We start from the raw sequence: 18,193 nt of genomic DNA on the forward strand, positions 1-18,193 counted from the left end.
AACTTCTTCCCTTTCTCAAAGAATGATTTACAGTACACGGACCAACTATCGTAGTTTACATTGTGTTAAACTATAATCTATTTCGCTTTCTAGCCTAATGCTTAATTTATTTTCATTTATCACACTTGAACACAACATATTACACAATCATTGCATTTGTATGTTTTTAATTATAATTTACGACATGTCAGGCCTCTATGTTTATTTTTTGTTTGATATTAATATTTAGAAAGTCTTGTGCATTGGGATCTCATAAATTCTCGGAGGAAAAAGATTGAAGGTTTGGTAATGGTTGAAAATAAAGTCAAAATAAAGACCAAAAAACAGGACATTTCTTAGGAATAAAAGGACAATATTTTTTCTAAGACGTTACTTTTCAAAATAAGGACGGTAACTAACTTATTCACTCTTAATTTGTCGCCGGTTGAAAAGAATCACGATTGATAAATGTAATTCTGGTACATTTTTATAATAATAAGTTAAATGCCCACGTCAGGAAATAATGTAATCTGGAAACATATTATCTATACTACAGTGGAGATTCGATACGAAATCATTGTGCGCCGCCTTTGGAAGATTAACACAGGAGTCGCGATTGAGGCACAGTATAAGAACCTCTGGTATGGGCTATTAGAACAGTCACCGTTCCATTCTCGACGTGAGGAAACTTCAATACCTCCATTCACATATGGTCGTTTTCCGTTGGAATGTCCTTGGATAACACAGTAACTTATAAGGAGACAACACGTCGTTAACATACACCGGTTGTTAAACCTCGTAAAGATGTTTTCTGCTTCGCATTCCGCCAAAAATTTTGACTGCAAGATAATTAGGAATAATGAAGACTAAACGCAGAGCGTTCGATAGAAAAAAAGTTGCAAGGTAAACACGAGTGTTTTTATGTTCGACTGGAAAACCAAGTTGAAAGCGAAACTAATAGTTAACACCTCTGGGTATACAGGCCCAAAAGCGTCGAAATATTTCCAAAGTAGCGGCACATTAATGTGTTCGTGACAGCACTCGATCAGTTTTCCGTCCAGCGGAAAACACTGTTTTTTTTTACAAAACAAACAAAAAATATAAACGCAATAAGGACGTGGATGCTCATCTCAGTCGTTGTTATTTTTCTTACTTGGGATAGTTTACGTTAGCGCCTCGATTATTAATCCTACCCGAGAACAGTTTGGGATTGCCATTGGTTTCGAATCTTATGCAAGTCGATTAAATATCACTGTCATACAGCCGTATTTTTATTGTAGCAAATCATTGAGTTAACACACATTAATCTGCTTTAGATATTGTTACTCTGTATGTCTTATTTTGTGTTCCCGCACTAAGATGTTAGAGTTTAAACTATCCGTTAAATTACTTTTGGTGCAATCATTCTTTTCACCCTCGACGATAACACGAGGCTTCAGTAAATTTTTGTTAAGTTCAAGCATTTTTTTTATCATAACAAGTTGAGAATGACAGTAGTAAAATGGTAAATAGCCCTTTGAACCTCGCCAACGGACGGAGATTTTATCTTGTAATTTGTAAAACAATAAAAATCGTTGTTTTTTGTCATTTATTTTAGATAAGCTTGTTTTTCTTGATTTGTGTTTCTATTTATTAATTGAAGACTTTTGGATGTAAAACGATAAATAGTTGTCTACCGTCAAGACACCCCAAAAGGGGCAAATTAAATATTCCAAATATGCTGAATAATGTGATGCATTAAACAAAGTTGAACTTTGGTCCTTCGAAGAACAAATCGAAGTCAAAAGGTTGTTACCCTGTTAAACAGTTACGAACGTTTATGCGCCGTGTATTGCTATTACTAAAGCACAGTATGTTTTATTTGTAACCAAGTAGTGGTGTTACACTTTCAGTTTTGTTTAGTTAACATTTGGAAATATTTAATTTAACTTAAAAATAAAATGATGACATCTATTGGAAAGTCGGTTTGTACCTTAAAGGAGTCTGCTATGTTGGCAAGAGGTATACATTAATACTTTTTAGATGTGTTAACTCTATAAAAAAATTTTTGGATTTAGTTCTCCCTTCTCATTACAAGTTACGACTTCTCGCCGCTATTTTTAAAGTCATGTTTAAATGTAAATATAGTGGGCCTGGGCCACTATGGAAAGTATGGCAAGTGTACCCGCGAGTTGTTTTCAACCTTGCAAAAGTGCACCCTGAAAATATTCTTAACTGCACCTCAAATATGTAAAACGCTTGTGCTGCCAATGTTTACAGTGCAATGTATCCAATACAGAGTGCATCGGAAAATCATAATGTGCACCCGGAAATTTGAAAGTGCTCTTTTTGACCTTTGTTGCAGCCCACTGTGGAAAGTATGGCAAGTGCACCCGTAAGTTTTTTTTTCCTTTTAAAAGTGCACCCTGAAAAAATTCTAAATTCCACCCCAAATATGTAAAACGCATGTGCGTCAGACGTTTACAGTGCAATAAATGCATTGGAAGATCATAAATTGCACCAGGAAAATCGAAAATGCACCCGAGGTGCACTTTTTTGACCTTTGTTACACCCGGTCACCCGGATTTTTTCGGCCGTGCACCCGCAAGATCTCGTCGAAATCTGCCATACTTTCCAGACTGGGTTGCAGCCAGTCACCCGAATTTTTCGACCTTGCAACCGCAAGATCTTGTCTATACCTGCCAGACTTTCCAGACTGGGGCCTAGGGGCTCTGGTCTAAAATTAGGGTTCCTCTTTTTCCTGGATTTTTTCACTTCCAAGAACTAGATTTTAATTAAGTTTTCGCTGGTAAGCGCAAATAAAGCAACTTAAGCAACGACTTGAGTAGGTTTGGTAATATTTTTTTTCTTTATATTAGTCAAAATTACAATTTTTTTTAAAGTTTTGCTAGGTTGCCGAATAATCGCAATCATAAAAAAATTCCCTGAGATTCGGGGTCCTTATTTCGCGTGAAATCCCGAGAATTTCCTGTCAAAACTTTTTCTGAGAGGAACTGTAGTCTACAATCCTACCAAATTTATTTTAACACTAACGCAACATATTGCCAAAGTTTAAATTGCAAAAAAGGCATAAATATGTAAAAAATAAATATAATAATAATACTTGGCCATCTGAAACCCAAAAGCTAAATTGCACCGTAACTTAAATATTGTTAGCAATAAAAACCCCAAGATGAAAAATGTGGTGGGATTCTAGGCGCTCTTTCACTATTGTACGTAAAAATTAATGAAAAAAAAAGTTTCTTCAAATGCCGCATACCACAATGCATATTGTTTGGGTTAGGGTGCGGGTTAGCGTTTGGTTGAGGGTGGGTCAAGTTATTATTAATAATAAACATAATATTACTTGACCCACCCTCACCCAAACGCTAACCAGCACCCTAACCCAAACATTATGCGTTGTGGTATGCAGTATTATTATATTTTTTTTCTGCATAACTTTTCACGTACAATAGTGAAAGAGCGCCGGATTCTAGACCAGCAGCGGCCTTCTGACCACTGTGCCTTTGGCTGTGCGAAATATGTCCAGGGCATCTGTAAGATTTTTTTTTTAGCAGACCAAATATGCACCCTTAAAAAAGGAAACATGTACCCGGTTTCAAACTAGGCCCACTTTATATGGCGTGCTTTTTTTTTCACAGGACACTGGTATTACCCCCCAAAATCAAAATGCCTTATGATTTTGTACTTTTGACCTTCGGGCACCTGGTCACCCTGATTTATTTGGCTTGATTTACCATCTGCCATACTTTTGATTTAACAACTGCCATACTTTCCAGACAGGCGCTTTGGGCATGCAGCCCTCCAAAATACGCTTTTATCTGGAAGTTAATTGTTGTAAATAAATAAATTTCTTTGATGGGATTTTAAAGGATAACAGTGCTCCTGATGCTCCTATTAAACTGTATTGCTATACTAAACAAGCAAACAACCTAAACTACCAGTTTTTATTAAAAATGTTTGAAAATGCTTCTTGTTTTTGAATGGATCTTTTGTCAAAATATATGTTCCTAAATAGATACGAGTATATTGTCCTAAATAAATTTACTCAAAAAAAAACAAACAGGTGCCACCTCAAGATATCTGAGTATTTCAAGTCAACACAATGCTGCTAAGAAAAAGGCTACCTTGGCAAAACCAACCCAGAAAAACGTTGTTCTTGTTGAAGGTGCACGGACACCATTTCTCATGTCTGGAACACAGTAAGTTTTGTTTAAATATATTATTATTCATCTTTTTCATATTTTCTTTCGAGCTGTCTAGATACATGAAACTGAAAATATATTTACACAGATCTAAGACACACAAATCATTCCAGATGTAATATTCAGTTCTTTTTTCTTGTTTTTAACTCATCTGAAACAAGAAAAAAATGTTTGAGGGCCTATAAGCAGGGCTGGGGAGCAACTGTGAAAGAGCTTTGGCTCTATTTGCGAAACAATCAAACACTTACCCAATGGCCTCAGCTCCGGAGCAACCAAAAACATATCTAAGGCTCCGGCTCCACCCCATAGTCACCAAACACATATCTATTGTCTCCGGCTTTCTTTTTTTATGAGTTGTTTAGCATATTATGCTTACCAAGTTAAATTTGCTTTGCTAAAATGTTTAGTAGTTTTCATTTAGGCATTTGAATTTTTTTGAGCTGGATCACTTAAAAAATTCATAGCTTTATCTGTACTAATTTAAAAACTTGGCTCCAGCTTAACAAAAATAATAAAAATGGCTTTGACTCCTGTTTTAGTGAAAATGCATGGATCCAGATTCAAGAGCTCCGGGCTGCAGCTCCAACTTCTTAGCCCTGCCTATAAGTTTAATAATCTGAGTTAAATTTCAACAATTTAGATTAATAAGATTAGGTATGCAGTTTGTTTAAGACACAAGTCACTTTAATTAAGCTTCCTGCCACTGCCTTGCACACCAAAATATTTCCCATCAGGTAAATATATATATTTTTTATATGTCCACACTGAGAAGATGTTTACTCAGAGAACTTTTATTATTTTGTTTCAAAAAACTTATTTCTCATAGAAATCTCCCACTGTGTACGGCTTTTTTGGTATTACGGCACCACTATGGCTGTCACAGAAAAAAATGTATCCCTGTATTACTTAGTTTAGGATATTTGTAATGACTATAAGTCGGTTTCGAGGATTGATCAATAGTTAAATTTTTGGTCATATGTTTGTAATGACTATAAGTCGGTTTCGAGGATTGATCAATAGTTAAATTTTTGGTCATTCAGTTAACTTGTTTACTTATGGGCATGAGAATTTTCAAAAATAGAAAGGCATGTTAAATAATTAAAAACAATTTGATAGGACGGATATTTGCAGACCGCATGCCAGCATTTTTGGCCACTGTTATTTTGTTCTGGTGAGTGCAAATTTTAACTCAAAAGTAACCCTGTATTGCTAAACAAAAAATGTCTTTTTGTTTCATTGCAGAACAAGGATGTGCAAAAATAGCGGACTACTTTTGGTAGGCCCTACCAGAAGCAGCCATTATTTATTTGTGTCCCATTGTCATAGGTTAACAACACCAGAGGCCCCGATCAAAAACATGCAATGTGTTTAAAATATTTACTTATAATGAAATTGCTGTTTATTTATATAGATACAACAACCTGATGCCACATGACCTGCAGCGAGAAGCGTTCCGTGGTTTGCTGGCAAAAACACACCTTCCCAAAGATGCTATTGATTATATTATCGTGGGAACTGTTATACAGGTATATATTGCTTTCAGTATATTTATATATACATAAAATTATATATAGATATTATAAGTTAGTTTTTTAGGTTGCTCAATTTCATTTATATAGACTCTATTGTTAACCTAGGAATCAAAGACAGCTAATGTAGCTCGTGAAGCAGCTCTTGGTGTTGGCATTTCTAACAAGACACCATCCCACACAGTTACACAAGCATGCATATCATCAAATCAAGCCATGACCACAGGTAAAATATTTTTCTTTACCATAGAGAAGTAAAAAAACATAAAAATATCTCCAGACAAAACAATATAAAAAGTATTTTATCGCAGCACTTTTATTTATTTCATCACAGCACACTTTTTACATTTTTAATATTTCCAAAAAACAACTATTGTTCTTACATTAAAAATGACATTAGTGTCATAGTCAAACATCTACACCAGAGTTGTATCAACACGCCATAAAATCTACAAGGTGCTTACAATGTTTTCACATCACTTATGGCCACATAGAGCTCACTGTAGGGCTGTAGAGTCTGGTCATACAGGTTTATTATGATTCTTTTTTTTTTTTTTCTACAATTACATTTTAAAAGATTTTTATATGCAGTAAAACATAACCAAATTGGAAAAATGTTTAAATTGAATGTTTGAATTCTTAAATTTATTTATCTCTTAATTTGTTTGTTACAGATAACATTAATTCTACTCAATAAATTGTTATGTACATGTGTTGTGGCCCTTATGAGTGTGTGTATTGAAACAATACTCGCTTAAAAATCAGCCAATAACTGTTTAAATTAGGTCCAAACAGTTCAAATATTTAATAATGTTTTAAAATATGTTATTGCTACTTAGATCCCGGTCCAGTGCAGCATTTTTCTCGGTATTTTTTTAGAATTTGTAAACCAGTGTTTCCCAATTGTTTTTGTACTAGCTCACCCTTTGACTCAACATATTCTTGTATATATCTATGTTGCAAAAAATACAAAGTTAGTAGCTCCAGTAATTTGTTACCATTATTTGACAATTATGTTGTGCCGCAACCTCGCTAAATGGGGCATTTGCACATAATATCATGCATATACCGCCGCCATGTTTGAGGCCTCGATTACAATGGTCTAAATTGAATGTTTTGAGTTTAGCCAAACCCGCCTCTGTTTTTCACTACCTTGATTAATTTAGTTAAACTACTTGTAGTCTTAGAAGTGGAATATAATAATAAAATATAAATGAATTAATGTTGGATTAACAACCGTTTGGATGGCTATGTAGCTCCACAAATTCGCGAATAGGGTACCGAAAGGTATAGGGTACTGAACAACCAGTTGCCTTAACAGCTGGTCGAAATCAAGTCCACACAACAACTATACGGGGTTGCGGTTGTTCTATATTTGTCACAGGGTATATTTTTAGGGGCTAGTTTTCATGGGGGTTTGGAAGTGTCAGTGTGTAAATAGCGTTGTTTACCAGTGTTACTTTTAAATATTAGTAACTGCACTTTGGTTTGTGGTTTAGTATATGTGTTGCATGCTCCATATAGTGTCCTTAAACTTGTTTCTGCAAGCAAAAACAGATATGGGCTAAAAGTCCGCGCCCTAACCATTTTCATTTACGTTAGTTTGGTAAAGACTATGCAAAATTAATTTATTAAAATAATTTTGCAGCCAAAATATTCACTTTAAATTTATTCTGATTTTTGCCGCTCCAAAACAAAAACCCAATTCCCAGAGAAGGTGACAAGCTGGCACTTGACCCTGAAAAGCTTAATGCTTCCCTGCATTCCATAATCGGTTAACATTTATTATATGGCTCTGCCTCTTTATTTATTACCGCAATATTAAGTGTAATTTCAATGAGGTCTACCACGATTGTTACAGAAAGCAACAATAAAGGTTTTGCAGGGCCTTAGGTTTACCAGTTGACATTTAGTTGATATGTTTGTTAGGAACAACACAGAGAGGTTTACACCGCCACCAGATTTCGCATTAATATTTCTTGTGATAAAATATGTTTTACTAAGAGAAGCCACTTTTTCAAAGGCTAGCAGCATGCGCCGCTTATCTCCCCAGTTAGAATTAGCAGGAAAAAAGGTTAAGAACCACTGGCCTAAATAATTATTAGATATTATGTTGGATCATTGCAATGTAATTTCCGTAATTTTTGGGGAAGATTGTGATCATGGTAACTAAGAACATGAAAGTTGTTTACAGTCAAAGGTGAACTAAGATTCTAACTAAGCTTGTATAGGTGTGTTTCAATTGGTTGTAAGAAGAGCTTATTCAAAGTGTGCCAATCTGCAGACATATAAAGAATCTACTGTGTTATTTTGTCATCTGGCTATTCTCTTCAACTACCCCCAATGCCTGTGGTTTGCTGGCTAATCTCTTGCGCTTTCTTAACACCCTTTCTCTTGCACTGAATAAAACAACAACCAACAGACAAACCTCCAAAAATAAACATTATGTATATTTGACACTTACAGTCAATTCAATTTAATTTTGTTATATTAAATATTGTTTGTTCTTCGTTTTGCCTGTTATGAATATTATTTATGTAAGCAACTTTAAAGTGCTTGATTTATTGACAGGCTTAAATATGATTATGAGTGGCAATTGTGATGTGGTTATGGCTGGAGGTGTTGATTTTATGTCTGATGTTCCAATTCGCTACAATCGAAAAATGCGAAAAATGATGCTGCAAATGAACAAGGTTCGATTCTTTTTTTAAATTAGATTTTAATCAATTAAATCATTACATAGTAACTGTGTGATTTATATTTTTTTGGTTAAATTAAAATAGCCTTCATTCTTAAAGCTACTGCAATATGCATTTTTATTTATTTATTTATTTTTATTGAAATAGGTCGTGTATTTAATATGTTATAGACAAAGTCAACAATGAAGCTTCTTGGACAAGTTGCAAAAATTGCAGGGAGTCCCGCACGTTATTTTACCCCCGAGGTACATTGCTTTAAAGTTAAATGTAAATCTGTAGTTTAAAGGTGATCTATTGCTTCACCCCTTAAACTACAGTTTATTGCTTCACATGGGTTACCAGGCATGCCCCTACCTAAACTAGTCCTTTTTGTCTGTTCAAGTTATATTCTTGTGTCATGCTACTTAAACTCTATAAAGTCCAATTTCTGTTAAATAAGCCTATATATGTTGTTATGAGTAATGAACTAATCTCTTTTATGTGTGTGTGCATCACATTATTTTAATTGCAGTTTTGCCAAATTAAAACAATTTAAACAATTTTTTTTCATATTAAACACGATTGGACCCAATTTCAGCTGCATATTAGTTGGTTTTAAAAATAGTTCGTTTGGGATGCTACTGTATCACAATACATTTGTGTTGAGCCTTGAATAGCAAATAAAAAAAAGCATTCGGGACTGCTACAAAAAAATAAAATTGTTTACTTCTGCAGTTACCAGCAATAGCAGAATTTTCAACAGATGAAGTTATGGGTCATTCAGCTGATCGACTTGCAGCTGCTTTCGGCATCTCTCGCATGGCACAAGATGAATTTGCACTCCGTTCTCATTCGTTTGCGAAGAAAGCAACAGATGAAGGAAAGCTCCAGGATGTCATTCATTACAAGGTTCCAGGTAAAAAAATGAAATATTTATGCCTAGGTAGTTTACATGTTTTACATGGTAAATGTATATACATTGATATATAGAGAGTATGTTGGCTGTGGAACAAAGCATAGTCCAAGATGCTGATGCTTTTAATTATTCTCTTTAAATCATTTCTCTTTAATTTGAACAATAATTACTAAGACAATAGTTCTTAACTTTTGGTGTATGTACCACTTCTGCAGTGATTATCAACCTTTTATGTCTTACGCCACCCCTCAAAACTCATAAATTTACTTTGTGACACCCTCTAACACACACATAGTTGTATCAAGAAGCTTACCAATTGAGCAAAAATCAGATTCCTAAAAGTTCTTAAATACCTATTGGCACCCTTGAGCATTTAAAATGACACAACAGGGCGGCACCCTGGTTGAGAACCGCTGCATTTTACCAACCCATAATTTGAAACCTGTGGCTACCTCTAATAACAAGATCTTAATTTACTAGGTTGTTTGCCAACAGAAAAGGTTTAGAACCACTGGAGCAAGTGATCTTGTTAAGTATTCTCAAAAAATTAAAAAAAAAAATTGAAACTGTTTTTCTGTGAACAAGGTGTTGCTGAACCAGTTACAATGGATAATGGAATTCGGGTTTCAACAATGGAGAAGATGGCAAAATTGCGAGCTGCTTTTATTAAACCACATGGAACGATAACAGCTGCTAATTCATCTTTTTTGGTAGTTTCACGTTTTATTTTGTAGATCATAGTAGAACTCCAGTAAACATTTTATGCAGCCAGTAAAACAAGGGTGGTCCTTTTATCTGTATTATTACATGGGTTGTTATTTTTTAGTCAAAAGTTTTAACTTTTTATTTACCTTGTGGTGTACATAACTGTATTTTTTAATTTTATATTGATGTATCTAGAGTGATGGGGCCAGTGCTGTTCTTTTGATGGAAGAAACCAAGGCTAAAGAGATGGGATTTAAGCCAAAAGCATACTTAAGGTATGTAGAAGTCCAATGGTTACAAATTCATTACTTTGTTTGTTTACTTTTGGAAAACACGTTTGTTTCTATTGTTTCTTCATTACTAAATAAAATGGAATTAGTGTCTATATTATGTGGTCTGTATTTTTATTAAAATATAAACAAATATTTAACACACCGTTAAGTTCAAATTTAAAGCCTATAGAGAAGTAGGTATCATTTTAAAAGGGTTGTCACCTATAGTTTGAAAACACCTATTTAACAGAAACAAAACTGTCTTGGTATTCCCTGTTTTTTTCGGATGCATATCTTAATATTTTGCATACAGCTTTATTAAATTTCGACTGTTTTATCATTTTAGGAACTACACATATGTGTCACAAGACCCCAAAGATCAACTGTTACTTGGACCCGCATATGCCACTCCAGCTGTTTTGGAGAAAGCCGGCCTAAAATTAGACGACATTGATGTTTTTGAGTTCCATGAAGCTTTTGCTGTAAGTTTTCATAAATCAGCCAAACTATTAGATGCTACTTAGTGAAATAGGGTATTTACAAGTTTCAATTACGTACATACAGATATATTATAATTATATAATATATATTATATTTTATCCCATTAAACTTGGGTGAATGCAATATTGCATAATACCTCCTGGTGTTGTTTACACGATGTAAGGTATTAACAGTTTGTGTGATTACATAAATACAGCCTAGTACATATACTATTTCAACAGCATTGTTAACCTGCTAAAATAACAATCTTGTTTTACTAGGGTCAAATTTTGGCGAATCTTGCTGCAATGGAATCTGACTACTTTGCCCAGAAACATATGAATAGACCCGGAAAGGTAAAGACCTATACTGGGTTGAAAAATAATTGCAATAAAATATTACATTATTATTTATCAAATCAAATAATTTAGGGGTACAAATAATATAATTGTATTTACCACATCAAATTGAAGGGTGTTTTTGTTAGGTGTAATGCTCTAAATCAGTGTTTCCCAACCTTTTTGACACTAGTGCCCCCTTGGGCTCAGTATTATTTCATATCGCCCCCTCATACAGTAAAGTATTATATTAATCGTTGCCTAACACTTATTGTCTTCACTTTCGTTTCGATAAGCTGTCAGTCATATTTTAGGTTGTCTAACATACATTCACTATAGGAATTTATGGATACATTAATTCACCAGGTTATGTCATTACCAGGAAAAATTCAACTTTCTGCACCAATACTTTAAATCAGGGGTCGGCAACCTTTTCTTGTCAGGGGCACCAATCAGACTCAGAAAGGTCTCTGTGGGCCGCTAAGAATTGTGTTATTGGAATGTTAGAACAACTGTGAATCAGGCGGACCAAGGATTTTTTTCATCCATACTACTAATAGTGTAATAAAGCTAGTTTGAGGAAACGCGATAACCTTAGTGTTTATAGATAGTGTAATTCAGTGTTTGTTAAGGTCTTTAAGGCCTGGCGCACGTTGCGAGCGTAGCGAGCGCAATTTTTTCGGGGTATACCAACATTTCTTTTAAATTTCGTGCTAGTATTCATTACATTGCCGAAAAAAATCAAAAACTGTTAAATAATATATGTCTAATATTTTTGAATACGGTTTTCGTTTGTCCGCAACGGTAAAAAAGCGCTAATCTATTCCAAAAACAGCATGAAAACGTAAACAAACTGGACGTAGAAAGACCATTCGCGCGAGGCGCGAAAAATTTTTGCCCGTACTATGTTAAAATAGTCAAAAAGTATTTAAAATGGACTAGTGTCTATAGTTGTCAAAGAGGTGGCGGGCCGTAAGTTGGCGACCCCTGCTTTAAATATACAAAGATTTTGCCGCGTATAAAACTGTGAAACGCAACAACAACCAACAACTTTACATTTATTACGTAACAATGGTCGGAAAACTGCTACAAGTTCGCAGTACGAAAGTTGCCATTTAAGGTTAAAAGTTACCTACAGTCCTGTTTGTTACTATTTTTATGTGAACATTTATAAAATTTAGCCTATAAGTGGTTTTATGTAACGCCCCCTTAAGTGCATTCAGCGCCCCCCCAATTATAAACGGACCCAAAACGCCCCCTTGTAACTCGCCAACGCCCACAAGGGGGCGGTACCGCCCACGTTGGGAACCTCTGCTCTAAATGTTACTTTGCCCTTGGGAAACCAGAAAGGTGTAAGATTTTAAAGAGCGTATACCCAGATGTTTTTTATTTAGTCGTGTAAACTATTATTTTAAGTAGAGATATGACAACGTGTTGTAAAAAACGATAAATTTTATTTCACTACTTTTATATTCGTGTTATAATTTTCAATGCAAATGTAGTTGTTATTGTTGAGACTTATAATACCTACCCTCAAGGTCGGTGCACCCCCAATGGAGAAGTTTAACTTATGGGGAGGCTCCTTGTCTATTGGCCATCCGTTCGGTGCCACCGGATGTCGCCTGGTCACCACTGCCGCAAATCGACTAAAGGACGAAGACGGACAATTTGCGCTGCTAGCCGCTTGTGCCGCTGGTGGAATCGTAAGTGTTGTAGTATACGTTTAAAAACACGACAGCCACACGAAAACTTCATTTATAAGCACTGTTTTATTGCTCATTTAATTTCTTTACGATATTTGTTGGGTTAGGGAAGGGGTTCGTACGCTTTTTAGCTGCATCCACTTTCAATTAATTTTCCTGTATGGCGTACTTTCTAAAACTAATTTAATGAAAAGACGTAACACGTGTTTTTATGGCTAAATGTAGGGATGTCTGATACTTGACCCTTGACATTGTATTGCGATACCGGATAGGCTATGTTTGAAAAAGTATCGCTATTCAATATTAAACGGCGCCATACGTTATTGCTATGCCCCAACAAGAAAATTGGATGAAATGAAAACGTTATGGAATATTTTTTTAGCAGAGTATTTGGCCAATATTTGCTTCAGCTTTAAGAGTTTTGTTCAGGGTACAAACGCTTCGTTGGATCGCAAACCATGGGCGAAATAGGCATACTGACTTGGGGTAGAATTAGTACTGATAACCCCTGAATGTCGGACGTGTACTACTTATAGCATCTTGTATCGGTTTTGATTTAAAATTACCGACCGTCGTTAGCTTTTTAGGCTAATTATTATTATGAGTTAGAAGTTTTTTCAGCGGGCTACGAAAGTAAAAACACGTGATGTTGCTTGTTATATTATACTAAAACTACTATGGAGCGACAGTACGTATAACTAATATATTAAATTGACTGCAATTTACTATTTCTTTCAGGGCCATTCGATGATACTTGAACGCCACCCAGATTATTAGGCCTACCTCGGCACCGTTTTATTTGTATCGTTCTTGTTCAATGTACGTTCCTACGGTCTGTGCAAATTCTATAATTATAAGGTGAAGTTTGCCCTTTGCCATTTCTCTTTGGGATGCAACTAAATAAGGGCGATTCATGTTGTAAGTTCACGAACAAACGAGCGCATAGTTTCCAACAAGAGTTTTGTTGTAACTGACTGTAGTGTTTTTGTTAAAATCTAACCGCCTTGAATGTTAATTAGAAGTTACTAGATTTGTCAGAAAATATTTTTAGGCTATGCAGTAAAATTACTAAAAAATTAAAGTTAAATTAAATTAAACTAAACTCCAAGCTGAAAAATATTAAATCAGATTAGATCAGAATTAGTCCTTATTAGAGAAAAAATGTCTGAGATTTGTTCCCAAAAGTTTCGTGTTATACTCTACATTTGCTTGTATGGTTGAAAGACGAACCAGATGTCGCTGAAATACAAAACTAAATTTTAATTATAAAATTCCTAATTTAATGTTTGGGTTTTATTGTTTAATGCCTGTCATTTTTAGACATACCCTTCGATTTACGTAATATTTTACGAAGTTTTACAAATATTGTTTTTTTTTTTTTAAATTATCTCGGAACAAACTCTACTTCAAGATGATTAGGTCTTCCAAATTATACTACTTTAATGGTTTTTAACCCTCTGGGCCTGCCAAAGCGTGATTCCTAAGACCAATCTGTATTCGCAACTGATGCAAACGATTTGTAAAAGTGGCTATTGTCAAATTGTCTTTATCGACTTCGCGATATAAATTTATCTCGCTTGGTGTCTTGAAAGACCATTTTAGAATTTAATGCAAAAAACAAGTTTTGGGTTTCATTTTCTAAATACCATGTTGTTAAAACCCACAAATAAGGGTTAACCGACGCAGATCGCTTTAGACTTTTCAGAAGAATGTAGCCCAAACACCAATTGGTAATAAGGGAATAAAAAACGTCAAACCCTGGCGCTTTCGGCGCCTCTTCCACAAAACATTAAATCCCTCTCGGCTGACTCAAGACTTTTTTGTATTTAAAGACCAGCAAATTTAAAGCAGAACAAAAAAATTTGGCTTCATGAAAATATAGATTTTGTATTAAACGCTAATTAGACTATTATACTGCTTGAATGATTACGCAAACTGTGCTAAAAACATTAGACAATAAACAACAAATTTCACTGTAACTTAAAACGCACACGTCGTGGTGTTTGTTTACATTATATTTGAACCAGGAAGTCACCGATCCAGATTCGGTTCGGGTTGAAGACTTTTTTTTCGGAATATGGTTCGGTTTCGTTTCGAAGCAATTGAAAAGTTCCGGTTTAGCTCCGGTTCGACCATTGTTATTTTAAAACCGGTTCATAAAGTTTCGTTTCGGATACACTACAAGTTTCGTTAAATCTAAAAATGTAGGTCAATAAATGTAGAGCGTGATTTGAATTGTAACTGGTATAAATCTTTCGCAAGCAGCTTGGCGCAGACTAGGTCGGGACACAATCCCCAAAGTAGCTGCTAAGGATTGGAATGACTTTACTTTTTCGAGCAAGACGTTTATTGTACAGTACGACAATCAGTATACGGCAAATAACAATGCACACCAAGTGCTCGCATTAGGCTACAGCTTGTCTCTAACCAACGAGATTGCAAACTGCTCAAAATGCGTCCGATTCTCTCGGTATCCACCCGACGAATAATATCAAAACGACACCACGCAATAGCAAACGACATCGACACATAGGCTACCAAAACTCACACAAAGTTCTGTCCCTGAGGGGAAACCGTGGCGGCGGGTAGCCGACCCGGACGGCAGTTCCCGCGGCCTAACACATTAGTTATGCTTCAAAGGGTTACAATAATTAAATTTGTGACATTTACCCCCTCTTAAAGACAATCCTTGCGATTGGTTAATTTAACAAAACACAAATTTAAAGCGAAGTAAAAATAAAGTAGGCCTACAATACACACTTTAACCCAAATTAACTTCGCGATGGCACACAATAAATTTACAACACAAATTTCCAGCAAAAATTAAACAAACTACAGTCCACACTTTACCCCAACTTAAGACGACTTTGCAATGTTTACATTTTAGCCAGACACAAATCTAAGAAAACCAGCAAATTCAAGACAAACATACTAGCAAATTCGCATACATGATACGAAATTTACCTTTTTTTAAAAAAGGTAAATTTACGAAATGAAAAACAACAAACGAGAAACATCACATGCACATGTACAGTCGTTTAAACTTTAAACAACTCTGGTCATCGCCATGACCCATTTAAACGCGCGCCGCTTAATTTTGTCTCTGGCCGGTGAGGGCCGCACATAGTGCGCAACCGGTGACATGTCAAACATCCGGTCGATGTTGTTCGGCGTAATGACCTTGCTTTCAACCGGAACCACCTTCGAAAGCGCCCGTGGACTATCCGCAATGCACACGGCCTCCAGCTCCACGTCATCTTCAGAGAAAGAGGTGCAAAGCGTGACCCCCATTCCTGCCTTTCGAACATCATCCGCTTCCACGCACTTCAATACCTTCGGATTGTCGGCCGTTTCCAATGATTCGTGGCCCAACTGAACGTCTTCAACCCTACGTTCGTTTGTCGCTTCTAAAGCCTCGCTGTACAACTGGGCGTCTTTAGAACACCTTTCGTTTTCCGTTTTCGAAAGCTTGATGTACAACTGAGCGTCGTCAGAACAACTTTCGTTTGTCGTTTCCAATGCCTCGTTGTGCAACTGACTTTCCTCAGTAGAACTCTTCTCGGTCACTTTTCCGCCGACCAAGCAATTCCCGAACTGTCCTTGCTCGGCGCGGTAATTTCTTTGTTTTTCATCACATTTTTCGCGACAAGCGACGGATGCAAAGTTCCTGTGTTTTGCATCTTTGTGACACATATCCCTGCGGTAGGCATCTCTTCAAACGCTTCTACTCGCTTGTCCACTTAATATCTAAAAGCAACGTTTTATCTGATTAAAAAGCAACGTTTTATCTGATAAATATTATTTTTTTTCATAAAATTTCGAGCATGGCGTAACTTGACCCTGTGAAATACAAGTTGTGACGTGAACCGCTTTTCGACAGGTTCTGGTTCGGATAAGATTCATTTTTTTCCAAAATATTCAGTTCCGGTTCGGCGCCTCAAAATCTTACAAGAAACGGTTTAGGCTAGGTTACGGTACCGTTCGGGAAAGATGGCTCAAAACCGCTTCAAAAAGTTCGGGTTCGGTTCGAATCCCCAATTTGAACCTTACCAAAGGTCATATCACAGAGATAAATGCAATAAACTGGCACGACTTAAAATTTTACTTTTTTAGTTACGCTTTAACGAGCACAATAGTGAAGTTATGAAACCGGCCATATCTCCGGATATATATAGAGCACTTGAGGGAAATAGATAGTACGTTACATCACTTTTTTGAATAGACATGTTACATGCAATTTAATAGCAATTTCAAGCATCCGAAACTATGTGTTGCATGTGATCTGGTGAATTGACATGAAATGACCCTGGCAGCCTTTTTAAAAATCAAAAATAAAGGATTTTCCAAGGCCATATAGAAGCTGGAAGTTTTTTGGTTAGTAAATAGATCCCAGATAACAAAAGTCTTAATTTAGGTGAACATTTCCGCACGAGTTTGGAGCACAGAAGGTTTCGTAAGTATGTCGCGTTTTTTTTCGTGGCCTCTTTCAGGCAAAAATACTTGATCCACCGATATCTTCAACGTAGTTGCAAATTACTTTATCAAACACTTATACACGCAGACAACGGGAACTTTATAAACATCTGTTGAACCTGAAGTGTCGCGAGTTTTTTTACTTAAATTAGGTGGCAGAAGGATAAGTGTAATTAAGAGCGCCTGGTTCAGGACAAGTACAATTTTTTAGGCTTTTTTAAAAATTAGTTGCAAATTGCTTTTCCGCCAAAATTTGCTGTGCCAACGTTTCGATAAGGGTGAGTGCGGGAAATGGAACGCTTGAACCACTTATTGGCGAAACTGATAAAATTGGTTGTGGTAATGAGATTTTGGGTACACAACTTTGTTTAAAAAGTTCAGGAGCGTGCTTTGGGAAATGGTTGATTAATTACAATTTTTTACTTTTCGAGGTAAAAAATGTACTTGTCAGCTTGATATTCGTAAGGTGTTTTGATAGTCTTTATGTAATTGAAGCAGTGAATTTTTTTTGTGAAGAGAGGAGGGCAGTTCTGCACTTTAGCAATACTCAGCGCAGTTTTTAGAAGGATATGTCAGATTCATTAATTTCCTTGTGATTTCATTAATTTCCTTGTCCTTGTAGGTACCTTCGGCTGTAAGCTTTCCAAAGAAAATAATCGCGAGTGTTTTTGAGTTGTAGTACGAAATGTCACCGAAATAATAAAATCCGTTACATGGGTCCCGCACCTCCCCTATATATTCGGGCAATCTTCTTCAGGGCAATATACTTGCAACTATAGGCGAAAAATAGAAATATGTCTAGTAGACTAATAATATTAGACAAACCAAAAAAGAAAAAGAACAATGGACCACGTTTCTAATTCTAAACAACGAGGCGCGAAAAACAATATAAGCACCCGATAACCGGACAGTGTT

The 18,193-nt window shown here is 35.8% G+C and overlaps 1 protein-coding gene across 1 annotated transcript; it reads left to right on the forward strand.

The window, feature by feature from the left end:
* The first annotated feature begins 1,791 nt into the window (after nt 1-1,791).
* On the forward strand, nt 1,792-14,165 carry LOC146148504 (trifunctional enzyme subunit beta, mitochondrial-like). The gene is made up of 13 exons (XM_083388590.1): nt 1,792-1,980; nt 4,046-4,181; nt 5,596-5,710; nt 5,822-5,939; nt 8,285-8,406; nt 8,583-8,657; nt 9,127-9,307; nt 9,893-10,017; nt 10,208-10,287; nt 10,631-10,766; nt 11,046-11,120; nt 12,641-12,805; nt 13,544-14,165. Exons 1-13 carry the CDS (start codon nt 1,920-1,922, stop codon nt 13,580-13,582), a joined length of 1,428 nt encoding a protein of 475 aa, XP_083244716.1. The 5' UTR covers nt 1,792-1,919; the 3' UTR covers nt 13,583-14,165.
* The last annotated feature ends 4,028 nt before the right edge of the window (nt 14,166-18,193 follow it).

This window comes from Ascidiella aspersa, chromosome 4 (assembly GCF_963924565.1).
Source record: "Ascidiella aspersa chromosome 4, kaAscAspe10.2, whole genome shotgun sequence".
NCBI classification, from domain to species: Eukaryota; Metazoa; Chordata; class Ascidiacea; order Phlebobranchia; family Ascidiidae; genus Ascidiella; species Ascidiella aspersa.

Excerpts from the sequence above, each read along its gene's own strand:
- LOC146148504 (XM_083388590.1), top strand. The coding sequence starts at position 1,920 with ATGATGACATCTATTGGAAAGTCGGTTTGTACCTTAAAGGAGTCTGCT. Across the intron at positions 5,711-5,821 it reads TCGTGGGAACTGTTATACAG|GAATCAAAGACAGCTAATGT; the intron begins GTATATATTGCT and ends TTGTTAACCTAG. Across the intron at positions 5,940-8,284 it reads AAATCAAGCCATGACCACAG|GCTTAAATATGATTATGAGT; the intron begins GTAAAATATTTT and ends ATTTATTGACAG.